Source organism: Vicugna pacos, chromosome 15, assembly GCF_048564905.1.
Source record: "Vicugna pacos chromosome 15, VicPac4, whole genome shotgun sequence".
In the NCBI taxonomy this organism is placed as follows: domain Eukaryota; kingdom Metazoa; phylum Chordata; class Mammalia; order Artiodactyla; family Camelidae; genus Vicugna; species Vicugna pacos.
In genome coordinates this window covers 41,712,225-41,736,542 of record NC_133001.1, presented here as the reverse complement: position 1 = coordinate 41,736,542, position 24,318 = coordinate 41,712,225, and the positions used below count along the sequence as shown (strand labels likewise).

Sequence of the window (24,318 nt, the reverse complement as noted above, 5' to 3'; positions counted from 1 at the left end):
TTTACTTGCAAACCAGGTCTCTGATTTCGGGTTTGAACTGTTACATCAGCTTTGAGACTGACTCCTGAATCTTGCTGGAAAGTAATTTCTAGTCTGTCCCTAAAATCTCCTTTTGATTCATCTTTTCTCTGCTTACCACACTGAGTCAAGAGTTAATCGATTTTGTGTCATTTAATTTTTCAAATAGACTTTATTTTTTAGGGCAGTTTTAAGTTCACAGCAAAAGTGAGAAGAAAGTACAGAGAGCTCCCATGTACCCCGTGGCCCCTGATGTGCACAGCCTCTCCTGGCATCAACATCCCTCACCGGACTGCTGCATCTGTTACAGTCCATGAACCCATGCTGCCGTGTCATGATTATCCAGAGTCCACAGTTTACATTAGGACTCACTCCTGGTGTTGTACAATCTGGGGTTTAGACAAACGTGTAATAACATGTATCCATTAGTATAATACCATACCGAATAATTTCACTGCCCTAGAAATCCCCTGGCCTCTGCCTATTCCTTCCTCCCACCCCCAGAACCCTTGGCTACCACTGATCTTTTTACTGTCTCCACAATTTTGTCTTTTCCAGGATATCACATAGTTAGAATCATACAGTATGTAGCCTTCTCAGACTGGCTTCTTTCACTTAGTAAAATGTGTCTAAGCTTTCTCTACCTCTTTTCATGACTTCACCACTCATTTCTTTTTAGTGCTGGATAATATTCCATTATCTAGATGTACCACAGTTTATTTCTCCATCCACCTGTGGAAGGACATCTTGGTTGCATCCAAGTTTGGACAATTATGAATAAAGCTACTGTAAACATCCATGTGCAGGGTTTTGTGTGCACATAAATTTTTAACTCTTTTGAGTAAATATCAAGGAGTATGATTTCTGGATTGTATGGTAAGAGTATGTTTAGTTTCATAAGAAACTGCCAAACTGTCTTCCAAAGTGGCTGGACCATTTTGCATTCCCACCAGCAATGGACGAGAGTTTCTTTTGCTCCACCTCCTCACCAGCTTTTGGTGCCATCAGTGTTTTATATTTTGGCTAGAATAGGTGTGTGGTGGATTTTAGTCTGCATTTCCCTAATAACGTATGATGTTAAGCACGTTTGCATGTGCTCATTTTCCATTTGTATCTCTTCCGTGGTGAGGTATCCATTCAAGTCTTTTGCCCAGTTTTTAAATTAGGTTGTTCATATTCTTATTGTTGAGTTTTATGGATTCTTTGTATATTTTGGATGACAGTCTTATATCAGATAAGTCATTTGCAAAAATTTTCACTCTGTTTGTGTCTTGTCTTCTCATTCTCTTGATTCCAATTAATTTTTACAGGGAAGGTCCCAGAAATCACTTTTAGTAAATTCCGATCTCTTTTCTGGACTCTCTTGATGCCTGTTGGTTTAGCACGCGTGCAGGGATCCCTTAAGTCTGACCCTAGATTGGTCTCTTTTGCTAATTTAGCATTTAATCTTCCTTCCAATGTGTGAATTAGTTGGCAGAGATCTGGCAAGCCTGGATCATAGGCTCCTGGGAGAGTCAGAATTCTCCAAAGGAGGCGTCTGTCTTGTCAGGGTTTGGAGAAATCTGGGACAACAGTTCTTAGTCGCGCTGAGACCAGAGTTCAAACTCTACGGCAGGTGGTGTGTGTGATTCTCAAACAGGATGCATTTTTAAAGGAAACTGATGTTTTGGAGTGTCAAGGGGCTTATTAAGAAAAGGCAAGAAATCCAGGCAAGGGGAGGGAAAAGGTTAGAGGGCTGGGGTTCAGATCCGCGTGAGTGGAAGAGAGTGTATGTTGGAGAGGTGGGGTATTGGAGGCGGGGGTTAATAAAGGAGACACTTTTATCCCAGATAGTTTATGTTTTAAGTCATCAAGTTCCTTGTTTAGCCTTGACCAAAAAAAATTATTCAAAGAATTGGAGTTTTAGAATTGGAATTTTGCTTAGAAGCATCAGGGTACCAACCAAAACACACTACTCATTGGGCCTAGGGAATTTTGTTTGGGTTTTGTTCTAAGGTACCTCTCAAATAAGCAGCTCTAGTTAACTTAAGTGTTCCCCCAAAGTGTCCACTGAAGGCCCAGTCAAATCATTCTTGGTGAAGTTCTGCTGGAGGGGGACACAGATTACATGGAGGAGACTCCTTGTTCCCGTCAGTTGAAGTTAATCATACAACTTACGAGCAGCTTCAACTTGTTAGGTCTCAGGCCCCTGACCTAACGATCGGCCGCATCTGGACACAGACCCAACTATCTGAGTCCCTGGCAGGTGGAATACATCAGAGAGAGAGGGTGCTGTCTCCAAATCAGAACCAAGCTCTCAGGAGAAACAGCCAGGATGGGAGGACGTTCTCATCTGGTTTTCTTGGTGACTTACAGCAAAGTTTGCCCTCAGAGGGTGCTGATCGGGCTAACTCTCCGGTCTGTGAGGCCGGCTCAAACAGCCAGCTTAAAGCAATGATGGCTGCGTCCTGCTGTGTGGTCCTCCTCCTCATGACATAATAACACTCAAATACCCAGGGCGAAAAAGGGACAGGCAAAAGCAAATCACCAAGGACGCAGCTCAAAAGGGGAGCACGAACCAAATATAAACACACAGGACTCGACAAGTGAATAAAACAGCCAAAGAACTCAACACAAAAAGAACAGAGTTGAGGTCCAGGGCAGACTGACTTGTTGACGTGGAGGATGGTCCACAGGCAATGAGGCTGAAGGGGCCTTGGTGGGCACCACATACGGACAAGAGCCACAGTCCACAGGGACAAGCAGGAGAGGCTGGATCTGGGTCACAGCACCGAGATTACAGTCAGAAATCAAAGAAAACCCAGGACGAAATTAGTCAAGGCTATTTATTTGTAAATGTGCAGCCACAAGGGAACCATGTGCAGTCAGTTTCAGAGGTGTCTGAAAGGACAGTAAGTTTTATGGAGAAAGAAAGAAGAAATGCCCAGTCTCTGACTGGCAAGCATTCTATTAGGGGGGATTTTGGAAACAGAGGAGACTCTGACCTTCATGTCCACTTGGCAGTCCTTATTGGTTCATAGGCCATAATTACAAGGTTGGGAAATTTTCAGGTTTTTCTGGGTTTTTTTTAGGAGGACTATGTTGAGAGATTTCTCAGGCAAAGGAGGGTACCTGGGCCAGGCAGAAGCCAAGCCGGGCTCCCTTCCTTTGTTTGGTAATGTGTTGTTCTTGGTCCCAAGAGTGCAATTCTTGGCATACAGTTTCCTCCTGTGTGCAAAGCCACTATGTTATGGCCTGTGCAGGGGGTTTACAAAGATAAATGGAGTATGGGTCACACCCCTTCCAGCAAAAGGGACAACTCCAACTGGCCAGTGTTTGGATAGCTGACAAAATTTAGTGATGTAATGCAGCTACAGAGAGGACAGGACTGGATTCTGTTCACCAGGGGCTCTGGAGAATGACTGGAATGAAGCTCAGTGTCTTCACTGATGTAGCAATTCCCCAGCATCTGCTGACATCAGGCCCTGTGCTAAGTGCTGAGGACACAGCAGCAAATCATTCGGTCCTCGCCCTCCTGGAGTTCATGGTCAGAAAGACAGGCTAGACTTTGAACAAACAATTCCAAGGGCGTTGCGTATTGGATGAGAAGCCAGGCCAGGGAACCCAGAGACCAGGCCTGACAATGACATGGCTAAGGAAAGCATTTTAGAAAGAAATATTTACACTGAGCCTGGAAGGAGAGTTGGTGAGGCCAAGAGGTGGGAAGGGTATTGATGTGGCCTGAGAGTTCCAGGTAGAGGCTCCGAGGTGGCAAAAAGGATGGCAAGTTCAAGGAAGAGAAAGGAGCCCAGCGAGCCTAGGTTCCAAAAACAGGGGAGAGAGGAGCTTGAGGCTGGACAAGAAGAGTGGGGAACATGCAGGGCCTTGAAAACCATGCCAAGATGATTGGGCTTCATCCAAAGGACAGTCAAAGGGTTTTACACGAGGGTGCAACATCAGGTTTGCACTTTGGAAAGATCCTTCAGGCTGCTGTGTGGGAAAAAAAAAAAAAGACTGGAACAAGCATGAGGAGACATGGGAGCAGCTATTCCAGCCATTCAGGGGAGCAGAGATGGTGACATGGGCCCAGGTTGGGCAGTGAAGATGGAAAATGGTGAGTGGCACATGAGGTGATCAGGACATAGAATTGAAGGGACTCAGCAAAGAAGGATCTTTTGGGGCTGAGGAGGCCAACTTTTCAAGGCTCCTCCTTGGGCCTGTGGACAATCACTATTGCCCTTTCTGGTAGGACTGCAAGTGAGTGGGCAATGATTAGATGTTCAGTTCTTAACACCTTGAGTTTGAGGTGCCTATGAAACATCAAAGTGAAAATGCTGAGTCCATGAATGAGTTGTTGGGGTTTGAAGGTTAGAAGAGAAGGCTGGCTGGATATTGAAATGTAGGAATCATTGACACAAAGATTTTAAATGAAGCCTTGGGGTAGGGGGTGGGGGTGAGATCGCCTTGGGAGACAGAGAGGAGGGTTCAGGCCAGAGTCCTGAGGAGCTCCAGCAGCAGAGGAGGAGCCGGCAAAGGAGGCTGCAAAGGAAGAGCTGGAGAGAAGAAACCAGGAAGCCAGAAGCACAGGAGCCAAGGGCAGCATTTTCTGAGACTAGAGGTGGCAGTCAGCTGTCAAATGCTGCTGAGATGTCAAGCATGACGAGGTCTGAGCACCTCACTGACCACAGGATTGAACAAGTTGTTGACCTTAGAGTATTTCTGGTAGAATGATGGGAGCAGAGGCCATGTTGGAGGGCAGAGGAAACGAGGGAGTGGAAGGTGTTTTAGGAGGTCACTCCACCCTGGGGATGGGCAAGGGCACTGGGGTGGCCAGCCTGCAGGGGACTGGTACAGGAACCCAAGGAAGAGAGGTTAAAGATCAAGAGTGAGGCTTGGAGCCTCACTCTGATTCAGAAAACACCATCTCAATGTCAACTGAGAGGAGCAATTGGAAACTTGGCTCCAGGTGGCTCCCAGGAGCAGAGAAAGGGAGTGGGGAGTAGGGGGAAGCACCTGGGATTCCCACGGAGACCACGCTGAGATTCCAGCCACTCTCTGGAGCACCTGCAATGAAGGCCCATGGCCCTGGGTGTTCCTGGGCACACACGTTTGCACCTAAGAAGACTCCAGGGGTCAATCAAGGAACCAATAGAAATGAACTAAAGAAAAGAAGTGTTGTGTCTTGAATTAGGAGGACTGGCCTTTGGAGCAGAAAAACCAGTATTTAAAATCTGGCCTCACCCCCTGCTCTCTGTGTGATCTGGGACAAGTTTCTAAACATTTCTGTGGTTTGTTGGAGGCTGTTTTCAGAAATGTGACAGTATGAAAATGTGCAGGGGTTAGAATGGAGAAAATTAGGAATTTGAAATGCCTTTTCCTCAGGTTTTTCTCTTCTGGGTCATAACCATCCAGCTATAAATAAGGTCCTTCCAGAATCAGGGAAAGAAGGAACCACAGGCTGGCTCGCCTCAGCCGGCAGTGCCCCGAAGAGAGGCGCACAGGCACTCCCCGGAAACAGGACCTGAGGTGACAAACTTCCTCTGGGCTGGGCCCGACCCAGGCCTCGCTGTCCTGATGGCTGGACCTCGGCACAGGGCTGCCCGCCTGGCCCAGCCTGACCCAGCATCCGGGGCCCTGGGGCGGAAGGTCAGCCCCCATTCACTGCCCACGCCCTCGCCTGGCCCTCCCCCTAGGTGGTGCCCATCAAAGGTAAACAGGGAGCCAGCCAAGCAGACACTCTTGTGCATCATCCTCATTACTGAAGCGATTAGCCCATGTGCAGTGTGTGGGGGTGGCTGACAGCCCAGCCCCACAGCGAGCTGGTGACGCCAGGCCACAGCCAACCCCTGCCCTACAGCCAAAGGCCCAGAGGCTCCATTCTGGATCAGCCGTGTGGACGACGGACGTCGCCAACTGGTGAGCTGCTCTGTCTGGTGGGAGGGAGGCACTCTTCCTTCTCTGGACCCCTGACCTGGGAGAAACCTTCCCGGGTAGGTGGTCTGGTCTGAACACAGACCAGGGAGGCATGTGGGGTCAGGGCACTATGGCTGGGGCTGCGGGAGCCGGGAGCCTCCCAGCATGGTCTGAAGCATGTGAGATTCCCGGGAAAGACCAGGAGACTTTGGTTATTCCTGCTGAATTTGAAGAACAGATCATAGCTCTCACAGGATGCAAAAGGAATCAAATCAGGGAAAGCTTAGCCATGTAGCAGAGGACCCCTCGGGTTGCCCCTGGGTCGGCAGAGAATTCTCAACCAGGGCAATCCCCCGGCCCTGCCCCGTGGGAACTCAGCTCTAGACGGTCCAGGGAAGAGTGTCTCCTGTGTTCCAGTGCCTACTGGCTATGCCAGCTGGCCTGTCTCCATGGGACTCCCCTTCCAAGATTGGACATGTGGGCCCTGGGCTGTATGTTGGTATCGTGCCAGGGCAGGGTCTGTGCGGAGTCTCTCTGGCTTGAAGTTAGCCACTCCTGGGCTGCAGTGTAGAGGGCAAGGGCTTGGTGTACTATCCTTGGCAGCTGAGCAGCCTTGGACATGTTACTAACGCTCTCTGGGGTTTCACTTCTTACCTGTAAAACTGGACTAAAAATTCCGTTACTACAGGTGGTCCAGATGATTCAGCCCTACATGATGGTAGGAAAGAGCACTGGACTGAAATCAGAGAATCCAAGCTCTAATTCAGGCCCTGAGTCACAGACTGGCCCAGCTGCTTTCTTTGCCTCTGTTTCCTCCTCCGTACAATGCAGGTGGACAGAACTGACCAGATGGCCCTTACGGTTCAGGTGCCTTCTGACCAGTTCTGACCTAGTCCCTGCTGCTTTCTTGCTTCTGGTTGGGATCCTCCCCAGGAGGGGAAGGCGGTCACAATTGGGAGCCCACCAGCTGGGGTGGAGCAGAGCATCCCGGTTTGGTTCACTGGTTCTCCTGAGATGGTACGGAGGGGGACAACACCTCTGGTGCTTCCACCAGGAGAAGCCAAGTTTCCTCCACAGGTTAGTGGGGGCCCTGAGCCTGGGCCTGGGCTGCAAGGTGGTCAGGCTGGGTGGTCTGCTCAGACTCAGCACCCAGGACAGAATGGTCACATTGCCAGACTCTCCTGCCAAGCCAGGTGCTTGAGACAGACGGTACTCTCCGCCAGCACTCAGTTAAGAGCCTCCCCAGACTTCCCTCCGGAGGGGTGTTTAAGGTCATTTCACCAGGCTTGTCTCAGTCGTGCCAGGGAGGAACTAACAGATATGGAGGTAGAAGACTTGGCTCAGAACCTCGTTTGTACAACTTACTGGTTGAGTGACCTTAGCTGAGGCTTTTAACCCCTTGAATATAGCTGGTATTAAACGAGCTTGATTAGAAGATGCCTAGCAACTAGTAGGTGCTTAGCAAATGCTAGTGTCTTCACCTGGGTGTAGGTGCACTAAGGCGTATTTATGGGCAGAGGCATTGCCCCTCCCCCCCAACCCCTTCAGGACTGCTCAGCCAGGGTCGGGGGCCGGGGTGTCTGTTCAAGACTTCCGGCTGATCCTCTCAGGCTGCAGACTGCCCCAGCAGCGGACTCTGTGTTGTGCGAATACCGCCATCTTCCATGTGCTGGGAGGCATGAAGACTGGGAAGCACCGGGGAGCCCAGAGTCTGGAGGTGGTAGAAGAAACACAGGGACCAGCAAGCGAGCAGCTGTGTGGCTTGGAGGATGTCAGGGCTCATGCTGTGGGGACCCCACGCTCCCCCTCTGTAAATGAGTGTCAGCCAGTGACAGTGCCCTTCTCTGCATGAAGGGCTGTGTGGGAGGGGGAGCACCCTGTATGCTCGAAGTAGGCGGCTCGTCTTCCCCTTCCCCAGCTGCCATGGTTCCATTCTTCAAGCTGCATATGAGAGAATGGAATTCATGTCGTTAGTCTCACAGGCTGGGAAACCAAGACACAATGAAGACGAAATGACTGCAGGTAATAACGGTCATCATGGTTGACCTGGAGCTGCCCACACATCCTGGTGCTCAATGGCTGGGCCTCTCCAGGCACCAGAATCTGGCCCTTTCCCCATCTACTCCTGACCTCAGAGGAAAGTCCCAGTGTTTTACCCAGTGTGTTCCCGTGGGTTTCCTCTCTGCGGAGGCTGCCAGGTCAGTCCGACTTTGTCAGCATCCACAGACTATTGTGGCATCAGGCCACGTCCTGTGGACCTTTCGCTCATCCAGGGCAGCAGAGATGAAGCTCTCTTCATCCTTCAGTGCTGGGCACTGGCCAGGGCTGGCTCCCCATTGATGGCTCCCCATCAATCCACCATTGATCTTGATACCAAGTCCCAGCCTAAACCAGTTAATTCAGAAGGTCTGAGGGTGAAGTGCAGGCACAAGTATTTGTCTTAAAAGCTCCCCAGGTGATTCCAATCTGCAGCCAGGCTTGAGAACCACTAGGTGGGAAGATAATGGTGCAACCTTGGGGAAGACCACGAACTGTGAGCCTCAGTGTTGCTTCTCCATTATTTCTTCCCATCGTGTTTCATGGTATTGGAGCATCGTGCCTCACTTTTTCTCCTCAATCTACGTTATTCTGATGACTCTTTGTTCTGTCCTAAAACATGATTTGTCTTCCTTTCATCTTTCTGTTCTGTCTTGTTGAGCTGATCTTTTTATAGTAGTCTTGGTCTATTTCTTTTTATTCTGACTTTCACTCATTTATTTATTCATCCCATGTTTGATGAATGCCTGTTACCACAGGCAACATGCCAGCTGCTAGGGACATAGTAGAGAACAAGGAGGCCGGGTTTCATCGAGTGTATGGTCTACTGGGGTTTTCCCTGTCCTTCTTTCTCTTTTTATTAATAAGGCTGTGATATTTGAAAATCATATTTTTTCTAGACATACTTTCCTGGTCACTTCTTCATTTTGTCTCTTACTTTTTCACTCCTTAACTAAGCTCTTCTTATCTTTAGTATATTGATTATAAGAAAATCACTTGCCCTCAGGAAGCTAAATCTGCTTAGTTACTCAGATTGGACAATGTTTTGCACATGTGTGCCTGCAGATCTTGCATCCTGTATACTCAGGAACACTGGCATCTGGATAACATTTGGGTTAGGAGAGTCCTAAACCAAGCCTCCTTTTACATCTGTGACTGGGAAGGGTTTTGGAGAACACTGGCCTGGTTAAACCAGTTGTCTCTTTGCCCCTTGAGAATATTCAACCAATGAATGAAGACTTGTTGAGGGCCTTGTATATGCAGGACACCACCCTAAGTGCCATGGTGGGGAGGGGTTTGGAGGTGCCAAGATGGCAGGAAGAGAAAGGCCCTGTCTTTGCATGCAGGAGTGAGTGATGTAAGGTCACCATGGTGAAGGCCAGTAGGTACTTTTCATGTTATTTTTCATTATAGACTACTAAATGGTATTGAATGTAGCTCCCTGTGCTATACAGTAGGGCCTTGTGGGTCTGGTTTCATGAAACAAGGTTTCATTTTCCTTGTAGTTCCAGTTATACAAAAATCTTCTGTCAAAGTTCAGTAGGTATTCTGTGAGAATTGTTTCACATGAAGATGTATTTTTTTAACACCTTTATTGTGGCATGGTACAGTAAACTACACATATTTCAAATGTATAATTTGTTGAATTTTGATAAATGTATACACCCATGGAACTACCTCCTCAATCAAGATAGCTAACATTTCCATCACTCTCCAAGAGGTGCAGTTTTTGAATTCCCAATTTATCCCTTCCCATCCCCTTTAACCCATGGTAACCATAAGTTTGTTCTGTCTGTGAGTCTGTTTCTGTTGGGTAGGTAAGTTCATTTGTGTCCTTTTTTTAGATCTGACATATAAGCGACATCATATGGCATTTTTCTTTCTCCTTCTGGCCTCCTTCACTGTATTTTTGATGTGTTCATTGGAGAGGGTGAGCTCTGTGTCCTTCTATTCTGCTATCTTGAAGCCCTTCCTCCATTCAGTTTTTTTAATGGGCTGATCATCCACCAAATTAAATTTATGGAGTAATAATAGGTTGTGACCCTCAATTTGAAAAGTATTCTTCTGAGGCCAGTGTTGCTTTAATCCACAGAGGCTCTGGGGCCGAGGCTTGGTCTAGCACCCCCTTGTGGATTCTTGGACAACAGCAAACACTCAACTTTTTCAGTCACCAGCCTTCTGACCAAGGTGTGGACTGCTGTCCCTAAAAAAGATTTGAATTCATGGGCCTGTGCCTTTCCCAAAAGGAACATCTGCTAATGTTTGCTAAAATCTGAAATGGAGCATCTTCCCTTCTCTAGGACATGTTCTCTTAGGACATTTTAGTAGCAAAAATCAGAGAACAAAAGTTTATAAAGTTTTGGAGCTTGTCTCTGGCTTTTGATGAGTCCTTTGTCCCTTGTCTTCACAGCTGCTAACAGATCACACGGGTAATAGGTGCTAAGTAAGCTAACACATGGAAAGAGCACATCACAGAGGCTGACAAGTGTGCCCAAGAAATGTGCTCCTGCTGCCTCAGTTGCTGAGAATTCTTTGATACATTGTCAGAACTCAAAGATTTTTCTTTATCTAAGAGGGAATTAAGTCTGTACTATATATAACTGCCTCACATAGGTTAAAGATGTTTTTAAGTCATTTCTCAGTTTCTCTAAATGGAAAAGAGGTTAGAGATTGGTATGTGTGCCAGTCCGGTTGGGCCATGATGGTCTTGCAGAAAAGCAGAAAGACAGAGGTGAATACACGGATCACAGAGCCAGGCTATTTCTGCCCACACTTCCCACCCCTACCTCCAACTGGCCTGAGCATGAGTGGGGACCTGTCAACACTCATTCAGTCCAAGTAGGTTCAGGACTGCTCCCTCAAGCTGCTGGTGGCCTAGAGCTGGGTGCAATCTTAACATCCTTAAAGGGAGACAGCAGCTTTGGGTCTCCTGTTGAGCTTGTGAGCAGTTCAATGAAGATAACAGAAGCATCTATGCCTAAGGGGCCCCTGGAGACTTGCCTTTGGGTTTATTTCTTCTTCCTTCTGTGTGAGCCACTCCCTGACAGGCTCCAGGCCCAGACGATGGCCAGCTGGGCTGGCTGTGTCAGCGCCTCCACACTCCTGGTGTGACCTGAGGCCTCTGTGCAGCCCTGAGGCGGCACCTTTGGCATAGCTAAATCAGTGGTCACCGGCAAGTCACGTTTTTCTGAGCAGATGAGAAAGGGAGACAACATTCATATCAGGGAGCCGGGAACAAAGGGCCACCCTTTTCCCCTTCAGTTTATACTTAAGACAACCCAGCTATAAGTGTAATTTTAAACAATTGAGAAGAATGTCAGCAGAGCAAGATCTGAGGTTGGGTAATAGAAACCAGCCCCAGACTCCTAGCTAGGTCTCAGAAGCTAGTTTCTCTGTCCCGCTGCCATAAGGATGGCCAAAACGCAAGGATGATTTCAATATATTTGTTGTATTAACCGAAAGCAACTGTTCCTTGACAATTGCAGGAAGAAACTTCAATTTCGCCCTCAAGGATATTTGGTCACCCAGGCTTTAAACTCCAGTTCTGTCTGCCCAGGTTAGCCCCAGCCCAGCAGTCTTAGTTTGCCCCTAGAAAATAGCTGATACTATCAGATGAGTTCCACGGCTCACCTCTCTGGCTTGTATCGGTCAGTTCAACATGCAGACGATATATGTGTGGCACACACATCAGCCCAACAGTCCCAGCCACCCATGGCTCTGGGGGCGCCGTCAGAGAAAACCTCTCTGCTCCATGCAGACCAGGGAACCCAGCGGCGCTCCGGAGACACTGCGGGAACACATTTGAAGGCAAGAGAGCTCACGTTTGGCGGTGGCATTCTGGTTTACAGTTATTAGAAAGTACTTTCACTTTTATTATTTTAATGGCTTTTGTTTCCATAGCTTACAGCAGAAAAGCTGAGGCTAAGCAAAGGGGTGCACCCAAGCTCTCACAGCTGTGACGGACCTGTGATTCCAGCTCAGTGTCTGCGATTTCCAGTCCCAACACGGGTCTTCTGGTACCTTCGTCTAGAACATACCACCCATCTTTGACCTATCTACCTTGAGAAATCTGCCTAAATGTTAATATTTATCATTTACAGCTGGCCACTGCCCTCTTTCAAAGGTGAACACAGTAAAATTTATGACAGGCACCCTATCAGACAACACAGGAGCATAAAACCAGAGGAAGAGTGATAGCCTGTCATCTGCGGAAAAGGTTCACCCAAGACGCAAGGCGCCTGGTGCGTTGTGGCATGGGGCTGCAGCCGCGCACCTTCCTTCTGGGGCTGCTGCTGCTTCTGGGGCAAGGTGAGTCTGCTTTTTGATTCACTGGACCAGTGAATCAACCCTGCTGGTGTCCCATGGAGCTTGGGAGAGAAGTGTGTCCTTTTCAGAAGGCACCGGTGAGCCCCAAGCGGGCTGGAATGCTGAGGCTTAAGTGCCCAAAGCTGTGGGGTGAGAGGCGGGTGTCGGGACAGGTGAGAAGCGCAGATGGGCAACAGCCATGTGGTGGAGAAGCAAACCCTGGGTGCAGGAGTCACAAAGACCCGGGTTCTAGTTCTCTGTGCTGTGTGGCCTTGGGCAAGTTCTACCTCCATGGACCTTGATTCTTAAAATGGAAATACTACGAGTGATAAGCACATGTCGATCATTAGGTGGGCTGTTTGCTTTTGCTAAAAGGACACAGGAAAGCAGATTTCAGGATGCTAAATTCTAAAGGATTGCGCACGTTCTTCAGTGCTACTGACCCTGACTGAAGTGAGTGAGTGACCAGCCAGGGCTTTGGGTTTCTCCTGAGCTAGTGGTTAGAAGACTGTGCCTCTGCCCCTCTTCTCCCGACCCCTGGCTCTTCCTTCCTCCATTCGTTCAGAAAGGCAGAATATCTTAAACTGAAAAGGGCCTCATTAATTTTTTTATTCTCTCCACCTGAGAGGCCTGGGCCCAGAGTTAGAAAGGACTTGCCCTGCAGCCCCTAGAGGGAAAGGAGGAGGTGGGGACAGAGACCCGGGGGCTGACTGGGGTCCAAGTGCTACTTCTGCTGCTTACCTAGGGCCTGTCAGTCACCCTCGCTGAGTCTCTGGGTGGGTTGCAAGGTGGAGGGGGAAGGCCACACCTGCTCTGCTTACTGTGGGGGATTGCATCTTCCTGATTACTCATGAGGCTTAGGAACTTCTGTGTTTATTGACCATTTGAATTCCTCTTTTATGAAGTGCTCGTTCAAGTGTGTTACCCATTTTTTCTATGGTTTGTCCTTTTTCCCGCTGATTTTTTTTTAAGGAGTTTTTCAGTTTTGTTGGTATAACCAACAGATATCCTCTGTTCTGAAGCTTGTCTCTCCACTCTCTTTATGGAGACTTTAAGCGAGCAAGAGTCTTAATTTGGGGGCAGGAAAGAAATGGAGACCGCCCAGGTGGAACAAATGGAGGCTGATTATTCAGAGGCTGCTATAGCGAGGGAGGCAGCCACCATCACTTGCATTTGGCAGAGACTCCAAGGCAGGTAGGAGAGTGGGAAAGCTTGATGGTGAAAAGCAGGAAGGCTTGGGGTCGGGGTGCTGTGATTGGCGCCTGTTGCTATGGGAAGCTAGCTGAAGGCGGCTAACTAGAAATGAGGCATCTTAGGTGATTCGTTTGGGGAAGATACTTGGCTTTCTCTGGTTGGTCCTGAGTTGGAAGCAGGGGAAAAAAACAGGGGAGCTGCAGTCCTGACTGTTCCAGGCTGATTGCCACAGGGAGCAGGGGTGGCAGGGGGGCTTCCTTGCCTGCCTACTCCTGTGGGTCAGAGCTCTAGTGTCCTCTCTGGTCTGGCCATTGTCTCTCTCTAGTCTCTCCATTTCTAAAAGTTTTTAACCTTTTCTGCTTTGAGCTCTTTATGTCTACTTTAAGACCTTATCTTCAGGATCCCAAGGCAGGAGATGTTATCCTATATTTCCTCCTAAAAACTACACATTTGCTTTTCTCACTTGGTTCTTTGTAAAGACATCTGGGACTGATTTTCGTGACTAGTGTAAGAGGAGGGCCCAATCTGATGTTTTTTCATGCAGATACCTGGTTGCCTCAGCACCATTTATTAAAAGTCAGTTGCTTCCTCGCCGCTCTGAAGGGCCTCCTCTTTTCGTATATAGAGGATTCATATGGGCTTGCATCTGTTTTAAAACTCCATTCTGCTTTATTAGTCCCTCTGCTTATCCCTGTGCCAAAATCGCGTTGTCTTAATTCTATAGCTTTATAGTAAGTTTTATTATTTGGGGAAAAACAAGTCTTTCTGTTTTGTTTTTCTTGAGAAATGACTTGGCTTTGAACTTCCATATAAATTTTACTACTTGTCAATTTCTACTCCCCCCAAAAACCTGTTGAGCTTTTGATAGAAATTGCTTTTAATTCTATGAATCAAGTCGGGGAAGATAGAGTTTATAGTTTTCTCTGAGGCCTTGCATATATTTTGTTACATTTATTCTTAGCTATATAATATTTTTGTTGTCGGAGAAATGGAATGTTAAGTTGTTATTTTGAAAATGTTGTTGGTCTATAGAAATAAATTTTTTAAAATTTTGAACCAATTAAACTTATACATTTGAATAAGTTATCTGTATATCCTCTTGGATTTTCTGGACACATAATCTGCCAAGAATGAGAATTTGGTTGCTCTCTTTTCAACCTGTGTACCTTTTCTTTCTTTTCCTCACATGCTGGCTGGTCCCTCCCCTACAATTTTTCATGGAAGTGGTGGTTGGAGACATTCTTACTTTATTCCCAAGTTCAAAAGGAAAGTGTTGAGTGTTTCTTCAGTAAGAGTGGGCTTTTCTGTACATACTCTTTATGACACTAGAAAGGTTCTCTTTTATTCCTAATTTGCGAAGAGGTTTTAAAAAAAAAATCATGAGTGGGAGTTGAATTTTATCTAATACTTTCTCTGCACTTACTGAGATGATTGCCTCATTTACTCCTTTAACCTGCTAATGTGGTGAATTAAATTCATTGACTTCATTCTTTTGTTCATTTTTTCAGCTGTAGCTTGTTAGAGTCACCAACGACCACACATTGCGTTTGCTTGTGCTGCCTCATTAACCCCTTTTAATCTAAATGGTTCTTTAGACTTTTTTCTTTTTTTCTTTATCCTATGTCCTTGAAAAACTGAAGCTGGCTTTTTTGGTGTGCATTTCAGTTTGGATTTGTCCAAACTGTTTCTCCATTACTAGAATCAGATAAAGCTCTTCAGGCAAAGAAGATTGTACTGTGTCCTTGATTTGCCACATTTGGGGATACAGGTGATATTAGCAAATATTAGCAAATATTTGAATTAGTGGTATTAAATTTGATAATTTGCTTAAGGCAGTGTCTGCCAAATTTCTCCCTCATAAAAGTACCTTCGTCCATGTGATTTATAAGTATGTGTAGGGAGATACTGTGATACCATGTGACTATTCTTGTACCCGATGGCTTTAGCATCTACTGATGATTCTTGCCTGAATTATTACCATAGTGAACATAGAATGGTGATTTTTAAATGTCTGTCATTCCTTCTACTATTGTTAGTTGGTGTTCCTCCATAAAAATATTCCCTTCTCTTCCCATTCTTTTTTATATTAGAAAGATAAAACCTAAATGGACTTACGGGGTTTTTTATCAATCAGTATGTCATAATCCAGTGCTCTCATTATTAATTTTGATGCTCGACTTTTTACCAATTTGGCCAGTAGCATCCCCTTCAAGATGACTCTGTTTCCTCATCAATTTTTAAGCACTTTTCTAACTTATTGGAACAAGTAATTCCAGGCTAATCTATTTTTCCCTACCCTAGCCATACAGTTAGCAATATCTTTAAAGTGCCAATTGATAGGGGATTTTATTTAGAAACCAAGATGCGGGTGCTAGGGGTGTTCTTTGCTGCTAACGTGTCATCATGTCTAAGCTCTCTCAGTGGACATAGCCAAGAAATACAGTTTTCTTTTTAAAAAGATGAATTTATACAGTTAGAATTAAGATTTTATCTTCTTCTCCTATTTCTGATTTGTATTGTCTTTATCCTACAGTGCATACCAGGGCTACAAAAACATTGATAAATTTATTCATTTGCTGAATCCTACAATACGTATAACACAATCCTGCAAGTAGTACAACAATAAATTATTAATAATAATTAATACCACCACCACAAACAAATGAAGTTCAAAATTTCTTTGCTTTTTTTTTTTTGTCTTTAGAATATATTCCCCTCAGGATGTATAATCAAAATACTTTGTTCGAAGTCACTTGGATTAATTCTTTTGCCTTTGTTCTCTCTGAATGGTTATGTTATCTATTTGACAAGTAGTTTGTATTCAGTTACAGAGTTTCTCCCATTCTTGTTGATTTTACTTTATTTTTTGAATATGTAAAACATTAACATAGATCCAAAGTCAAAACTATATGAAAAGATGGACTTGGAGAAGCCCATGCCCGTCCCCAGTCCTTCCATCCCATTTCCACCCATCCCTGTAGGTGACCAATTTCATTATTTTCATACCTTTCCTATGTTTCCGTTTGCAAATATATGTTATTATTTTTAATTCCTTCTTACACAAAGATAATTTCCTGTACACATTTTTTGCATCTTGATTTTTTTTTCATTTAACAACATATCCTAAAATTACACTATATCTGTCCAGAGATCTTTTAATTTTTTTCCAACTGTAGGCTATTCCATTGTGTACCATGTATATTCAACCAGTCTCCCAATGTGGGCATTTAGTTGTTTCCAGTATTTTGTTATTTTAAGTAAGGCTGTCATAAACAACCGTGTATATATGTCTTTTTAATGTTGTTGGAGGTGTAACTTAGTCTTTAGTCTTTTGTGAGTTAATCTTGCTCAGCATTTGTAGTGTGTCTTGAATCTGTGGCTTAATATCTTTTATCAGTTTTAAAAATTTCCCGGCTAATATCTCTTGAAATATTTGCTCCTACTCCATTATTTCTGTCTTTTCTTTCTGTAGTGTCGATTAAATGTTTGTTTTTCTCACTATGTGCCATGTCTCTTAGCCTCTCTTCCAACTTTACATCTTTTTGTCTTTCTATACTACATTCTGAGTAATTCATTATGACACACATCCTAGTTTGTGCATTTTTCCAGTTGTGTCTAATTTGCCATTAAACCTAGTCATTGAAGATTTTGAAAATTAGTTTTATTTTTTAAATTTAATTTACATTTCATTTTTTACCAAATTTGCATTGTTACTTTTAAAAATAATTTTGTGTTCCTATAAATATCCTCATTTGTCTCTTTTTTTTAAACATAGTAGTTTTATAATTTTTGCCAAATAATTTTAGGATCCAAAGTCTTTGATCTATTTCTGTTCTATTTTCTTCTGCTAATACTTGCTCCTGGATACCTTGTTTGTTTATGTGCTTGGTTTTTTTTTTTTTAATGTGTGATGCTTTGGCTCCTTGAAAAATTACTTATGAGACTCTTTGAGGCTTAGAATGGAGATGCCTGTCTTCAGAGACTATATAAACATCATGTGCCAGGCACTTGGGACATTACCATTTGAGGATCACTTCAGACTAAATTCATAGTGTGAGATTCCCTAGAACAGCCAAGCCCCATGCTAAACAATGAGCATATAGAACAGCTTCCTTTTAAGAGGGATGTACTATTCTCCCCATTTTACAGATAAGAAAACTGAGACTCAGAAGTTAAATAACTTTTTCCCAAGCTCATCCAGCTAATTAAGCATAGGAGCCAGAATTCAGTCCTGAGTCTGAGTTGAGAGCCAGGGCCTTTCACCACCTCCTTGCATTACAGTAGAGCCCAAGGGAGGAAAGAACCAAAATGGGGGCTTTTGCTTGAGCTTTTAAATGGGCTCAACAAAAACCAGGTGAAAACAGGCTTCAGTTTAGAAAACTGAAACCTCACTATCTCAGAATACAATTGGCTAAAGCAAGTTGGCAAGGAATCTAATAAAATACAAGCTTTTACTAGAATTTCATTTTCCTGGCGTGGGTCAGAAGTTCCCCGGGAGACTGTCACGCCTGTGAGTGAAAACTCTTGCCTTGGTAACGCACCCATGCCAGGCCTGTCACTGCGAAACCGAAGGTGGGAACCGGGTAAACCCATTGTGTAAAGAAAGGAATGCCTCTTTCATTATTAGAACAAGGAAAGCTTGTCGAGGTTTATTTCACAAGGGCCTAGAGTCCTTCCTGGAGGTTGCCAGTCCAGCCTTCTAGAAATACTCTCTCCACATATCAGAGTAGAAAGCAGTGTTGATGAACTTCTTGTGGCCCAAGTCCTTCCAGTTCTGGACGGGGCTGAGGGGTGGGGGTGCGGGCAGGGAACTTGCTTGAGTCACCTGTGTAGCCGCTGGCAGAGTTCCATCCCTGGAACTCTGGTGTCAGACTCTCCTCTGCGTCAGATGCCTGAATCCCCACCCTGTCTCCACCCCTGCTGCAGCTCACACACTTGCCTCCAAATTCCTGTTCTGAGCAGCAAGCACAGGGGGATTTTTCTCTGGGGGCTCAGGAGCCCTGCTTTCCTGGGATGTCATCTGCACCTTGTAGATTTTTAGGATTTTATTGTCAATCATCATTTTCATCAAGTTGCATTTTTGCTGCTGTCAGTTAACTGTCTGAGCACCCTTCTAAGAACCTGAGTTGGGCTGAGCCTGGCTGGGAGATAATAAACCAAATGTGAGGAACCCTCTGGGGAGAGAGAACTGATCTGCATAAAATCACTGGAGGAGAATTAAGTACCAAAATAGGTGCAAGTAGCTGTAATAAAAGCAACAGGATTCGGAGAACTGGGAGATGAATGTGGGCTGGAGAAGTTTCACGTGGGAGGTGAAACTCGATTGAGCGCTAGAGGATGTGTGGGATTAAGACAAAGCCGGAGGAACAGGGAGGGCATGCAGATGGGGGTACAACATACCCAAAAGCAAAGTCGGGGCTCAACATGGCGGAGTTGAGCAGCAGGGAGCAGGCCTGCTGGACTGGTGTGAGGGGTGGTATTGTAGGAGGTGATGACTTGGGTAAAGTGGGATTTTGAAATCCCTAGATGAGAACAAGAGAGATTATCACGGGGTCTTTTGGCTTGAAGAAACTTCTAACATGATTTAATCCAAACCTTTTACTTTACATTTTAAAAAACTGAGCCCTCTGGAGGTTAAGTGACCGGCTCAAGGTCATGTAGCAAGCCTAAAATTTGGAGTTGCTGTCGTGGGAAGTGGGAACTATTGAGGTTCTTCAGCGAGGAACTGTCCTAGTGCAAGGGGTATTTTGGGCAGAATGAGCCTGCTGGCTTCAGATATCAAAGGTCTTGAGTCAAAAGAGGCAACATGCTGGTGAATCTGTGTGCCTGGCTCCAAGAAAGAGGCCCAGCAAGGAGTTTGCTGGGCTCTGGAGAGGCCAAGTGCTTTTCTCCTGAGTTAGGCATCAAGTTCCTCTTGCATTCTTGCATCTCGGGGAGAAGCAGTGGTCCTCAGGCAATGCTCCCTTCTTCATGCCAGAACCTCCCAGCTGCCTCCAGGAGGAGACCTTCCTGATGGGGGAGACGTGAGGCCCCCACACATTTCCCTGCGATCCCCTTCCTGTTGGAGCTGGCTAATCATTGCTTCTGCTCCCATCCAGCTTTGGGGGGCCCTGGTCCCCTTTAAATTCTGGCCCATGGTGGCTGAGACAAAGCTGGAGTTAGAGTGATCATGGAGATTAATGGAGGAGGGGTCAGGTCTCTGACCTGCTACTGCCCACGTGTCACTCAGTCACGTTCACCACGGGACCCTATTCTTTGGGTTGTTCCTTCCTGGCTCTGCCTCAGTTGTCCCTAAGAGGAAATCGACAAAAATATAATCTAAAAGAGAAGATTTCTTGTCTGAGGTCACGCAGTGAGCCAAGGACCAAACCCCAAGGCAACTTTGAATGTGCTTTCTCCTGGTAGCACTGCTCCCTAGAAGCTTCTTCCCTCCCTTGGGGTACAAAATGTATGATGTCGGGAGTTGGATGGGCATCAGAGATGGAGACAGGAGGGGGCACTTGTCTCTGTCTGGAATGGAATCTGTAACAGCTGTCTCCCCGTGGTTGTCTGCACAAGACATGGCTATTTAAAGAATGGTGGTTTGGGACTTCCCAAATCATCACTAATTTTTTTTATAATCTCATTAGAGTAGCAGTTGTGTCTACCCAAAAGTTGTCATTGTGTTAACCCTGCATCATTCTCTGATATCCTGATGATAAATCTGGATTGACTGATGGGCAAGGGCAGCTGAAAATACTGTTCTTGTAGATGTGGGAAAGGAATACATTTCCATACGTTGGGAACTCAGGCTGTAGAACAGCACATATAACATAAGCCTTTGCAGGCCAGACTAGGTTAGGGAGGCTCGAGTTTCACATGTGGCCTTTAGTAACTTGCTGAGTGGTCTTTGGTGAGTTTGCTAACCTCTCTGGGTCTTAGTTTGCTCAGATATTAAACAAGATGGTCTCAAAGATCTACCCACCTCGGCCATTCTTGAATTCTAAGACAGAGGTCAGTCTAGCTACCGCAGAAAGATTCTCTGGCCCTTGGGGTCACCTTCCCTGACTGTGCCATGTGACTACCGAGCACCGTGCTGATGGAAGGACCCTAACAGCCTGTGCTCCTCAGAGCACTGCTGGTGCAGGAGCAGCACCCAAAATGCCCTGTGGTTTCTGACACAGCACCCACGGGTAGTCGTGGGCAGTGACAGCTCATAGGTCCACAGCAGCATCCCACAGGCCCGAGGTGTGACTGGGGATGAGCTGCTGCAGGAAAGGACAGAAAAAGCCCCAAAGACCTGTTTATGGCCCAAAACAGTACAGTAGATGAACCCTGGCTGGCTTGGACCCCCCACTCCCCCAGGTCCCCAGGATGGCTCACTGGTTAGTGGATGGCAGTGCCGGTGCGAGTCTGGACCCCGCCCTTGCCAATGTGGTCTGTGTGAGATGGTGGAAGTCGCCTGGCCTCCCTGAGCCTGTAAACATGCCAACGGTATCATAAATCCTGCATCTGCTTACCCTTTAGGGTTGCTGTGAGAGTATTACACTTTCCAAAGAGCCCTCAAATTTAATATACACTGAAGAGTGGCTTTAATTCCATGTGTTGGCCTTGACTGTCTTCCCCACTGCCCAGGGCATGCGCCTTCCTTTCATGCAGGGACACAAGTCACCCCGAGCCTGTGTACAGCCTCCACTATTCACCCAGCACTTTCCTGTTCTCACAATAGCCCCGTGAAGAAGGCTAAGGTTCTGCTAATTAGTCTGCGTGTAGAGTGGGGAATGAACACAGAGTTGCAGCCAATTCTCAAGTTTCTCTTCATTTTAACTTCATATGGGGCTCTTGCAGGTCTTCCCAGCGCACACACAGATTTCCCGCCAGCCAGGAATATGTGAAGAGCGTATCTCAGCCCTGCTCTTTCTTCCTTCTCATGTCTGGATTGCCCCACTGAGTATCCCATGGGTTCACCCCTCGCCCCAGCTGGGAACAAAGCATCAGGCTAATGAAGCTGCAGATAGTATCCATTTGTTCCCACATTAGGCCACCACTTTTCACTGTCTATCATCTCTTTTGGTTTTCTCTCTCACGGTTTCCATTTATTTGGTGTTGTCTCCTGGCAATTTTTTAAAAATCGGAAGCTGGGCATTGTATATGAAAGATTATATAATTCTATGTTCTAGATGGTGATATCTTCCTCCATAAAGGCTTTGCTTTTGGCAAGCAGTTAGGTAGGGGCAGATCACCCTAATCTAATATTGGGAATCAAACTCACTCAAAGGTGGGCTTCAGTCTTTTTGGAGACTGGTCTATTTCCCCTTTACCCTTCTTCCAGGGGTCTAGTTCTCTGAAGTTTCAACTAAGAGCCTGGGACACTCACCAGGGCCCCTCCTCCTTGATGAGTACTGGACTCCCCTGCTTCCCCCAGCTCCATGGAGCTCCCTGAAGCTCTGCCCAGCATATTAACCACTTACCTGCTGATTTCTGTCACTGTGATTTGGCAAATGTTTCAAGGGCAAAAGCAGCATCAAATGTTGGGCTCACTCTCTTCATTTTCCTTTTCCCTGGCTCTTGACCCCTTAAGATCATGGTGCCTTTATGACTCTCAACAGATGGGCACACACACGCATGCAATGCACACAGTGTGGAAGTACATGATAGAATGTCTGCAGAGGGAAAAATTAGGGCCAGAAGATTCTATAATGACTGCAGGGAAAGATATCTATCGTCTTCAAAAACCACCTCTTTTGAAACTCTTTAAAATATTTTAGATTTCGAGTCAGCAGGTAGGAGCTGTCAATCCAGCCCCACCTCTCTAAAGAAGATTTTAACTTTTGTGGCTATAAAATTGTACTAATGATGACATCTATCTCTCTGGCTTGTTTTGATAATGAAACAACAGCGCTTTTCATCAAAATCAACACATTTCAATATACGTTTTGTACAGGCAGTATCTTCCGCTTATAGTATTAAATTTTTTTAATGTATAAACTATAGAATACAAGCATATCCATGGTCATAAAAATCTTTTCTTTTTTTTTTTAAAGTAAACTACTATTTGTAGCAGGGACCAAAGCCTTTCTTTGAGGAGCATTTCTTTTTTCTCTCTCAGACTTAAAGCCTGGAGGACTAGGAGGTGTGCTGAATGGGACATTTAAGACCACGGGAGAGGTACCTGCGTTCCTCTAGTTGTGAAGGTCCTGGCAAAGCCCAGTGAGGGGTTGTGGTGGTGGCAACCAGCCTGGTGATCTAGAGGTAGGTCCCAGGCTCCCATGTGGGATGCCTGGGGCCAAGGGCTATTGCCGATCACCAGAGATGCCATCTTCCCACTTCGCCTTGCTGACCTCTTTTCAGTGGGGTCTAGATCAGGCATTGGTTGGCAAACAGTGGTCCATGGGCCAAATCTAGGCTTCTGCTTCTTTTTGTATGCCCTGTGAGCTAAGGATGATTTTTACATTTTTAGGTTCATTTTTTCACATTGACGTCTAGTTACTCCAGCTCCATTTGTTGAAAAGACAGTCTTTTCTCCATTGTGTGGCCTTTGCACTCTTGTCAAAGATCAGTTGGCTCTATTTATGTGGGTCTGTTTCTGGGCTGTCTCTCTTGTCCCATGAATCTGTTTGTCTGATCTTCTGCCAATACCACCCTGTAGCTTTATAGGAAGTTTTGAAGTTGGGCACTGCCAGGCCTCTGAGTTTGTTCCTCTCCTTCAATATTCTGTTGGCTATTCTGGGGCTTTTGCCTCTCCATGGAAACTTTAAAAGCAGTTTGTTGACATCCACAAGTGGGTTTTCAAATGGTTGAGAAAAATAGAAAGGTATTTTGTGGCGTATGAAAATTACATAAAATTCAAATTTGTCTCCATAAAGTTAATTTGTTTGCATATTATCTTTGGTGGCTTTCACAGGACAGCGGCAGGGCTGAGTAATTGTGACAGAGAATGTATGGTTTGCAAAACCTAAAATACTGACTGTCTGGCCCTTTACAGAAGACCTTTGTCAATCCCTGGTCTAAATCTTAAGCTGTGACTTACACTTAGCTTGTTGGTTCTGAGCATGGCCCACGGAGCCAGACTGCTGGTTTCGAACCCTGCCATTATCCTTTGCTGACTGTGTCACCTTTAAAATGCCACTTACCCTTCCTGGGCCTGTTTTTTAACTGTCAAGTGGGGATAATAGCATTTATCTCATAGAGTTGTTGTAAGAATTAAATTAATTATTTCATGTAAGTGCTTAAAACAGGGCCTGGTACCTAAAAACTTCATACATGCTACCACATACATTTTTGTGCTGGCTTAAAAAGAATGTTACAAAAATGGTCCCAAATCTCTGCCCTGCTAATTCGTCTACCCTGAGTGATGATCATCTTAAAACACACCCTAACACTTGTCTCTACAGAGACCGGTCACAGCTCCCTGTTGCTCGTGGGGTAGCCTGGCATTCACAGCTCCACAGCCCAGCTGCCAGCTCTCTCTGCAGCCTTGTCGCCCCTCCCCTCCCCTCCCCTCCCCTCCAGTTGCAAACCCTGTGCTCCAGCCCTTCCCAGTGCTTTGTGCTTGTCCACACCCCGGGCCCTCCCATCCTGTAACTCTTTCTGTCCAGAAAGCTTTGTTCTGGGGATTTTAAAAGGCTCACTGAGACCTGGGGGCAGGTTATAGCCATCATTCCTGTTATAAGCTCCAACATGGAAATCAGTGCCTGATCTCACCGTGGGCATGAACTGGAAATATATTCATGTTCCTCATGAAACTTCAGATGGATTGTTTTCAGGGTCAAAAAGTAAGGCTGCAGAAAAAGGCTGGAGTGGAAAAGAAATCAAGCCCTTCGCCCCAGGTTAGGCCTCCCTCTGGCTTTGTCTGTTGCTGTCTGGGGGTCCCTGCATGGTATGCCCTTACAG

General features: G+C 45.8%; 1 protein-coding gene across 6 annotated transcripts in view; it reads left to right on the top strand.

Annotated features, from left to right (window-relative positions):
- PLB1 (phospholipase B1) overlaps positions 1-24,318 on the top strand; it is a 131,556-nt gene that overhangs the window by 5,610 nt on the left and 101,628 nt on the right. For 3 of the 6 annotated variants that reach the window (XM_072937987.1, XM_072937989.1, XM_072937988.1), the window contains exon 2: positions 12,048-12,255. In XM_072937987.1, coding sequence (XP_072794088.1) covers positions 12,201-12,255 — 55 coding nt within the window. In that variant the 5' untranslated portion in view covers positions 12,048-12,200. Of the gene's footprint in view, positions 1-5,690; positions 5,988-10,040; positions 10,135-12,047; positions 12,256-24,318 lie in introns of those variants that run through there. The other 3 variants (XM_031684913.2, XM_015242613.3, XM_072937990.1) reach the window with 3 other exon arrangements.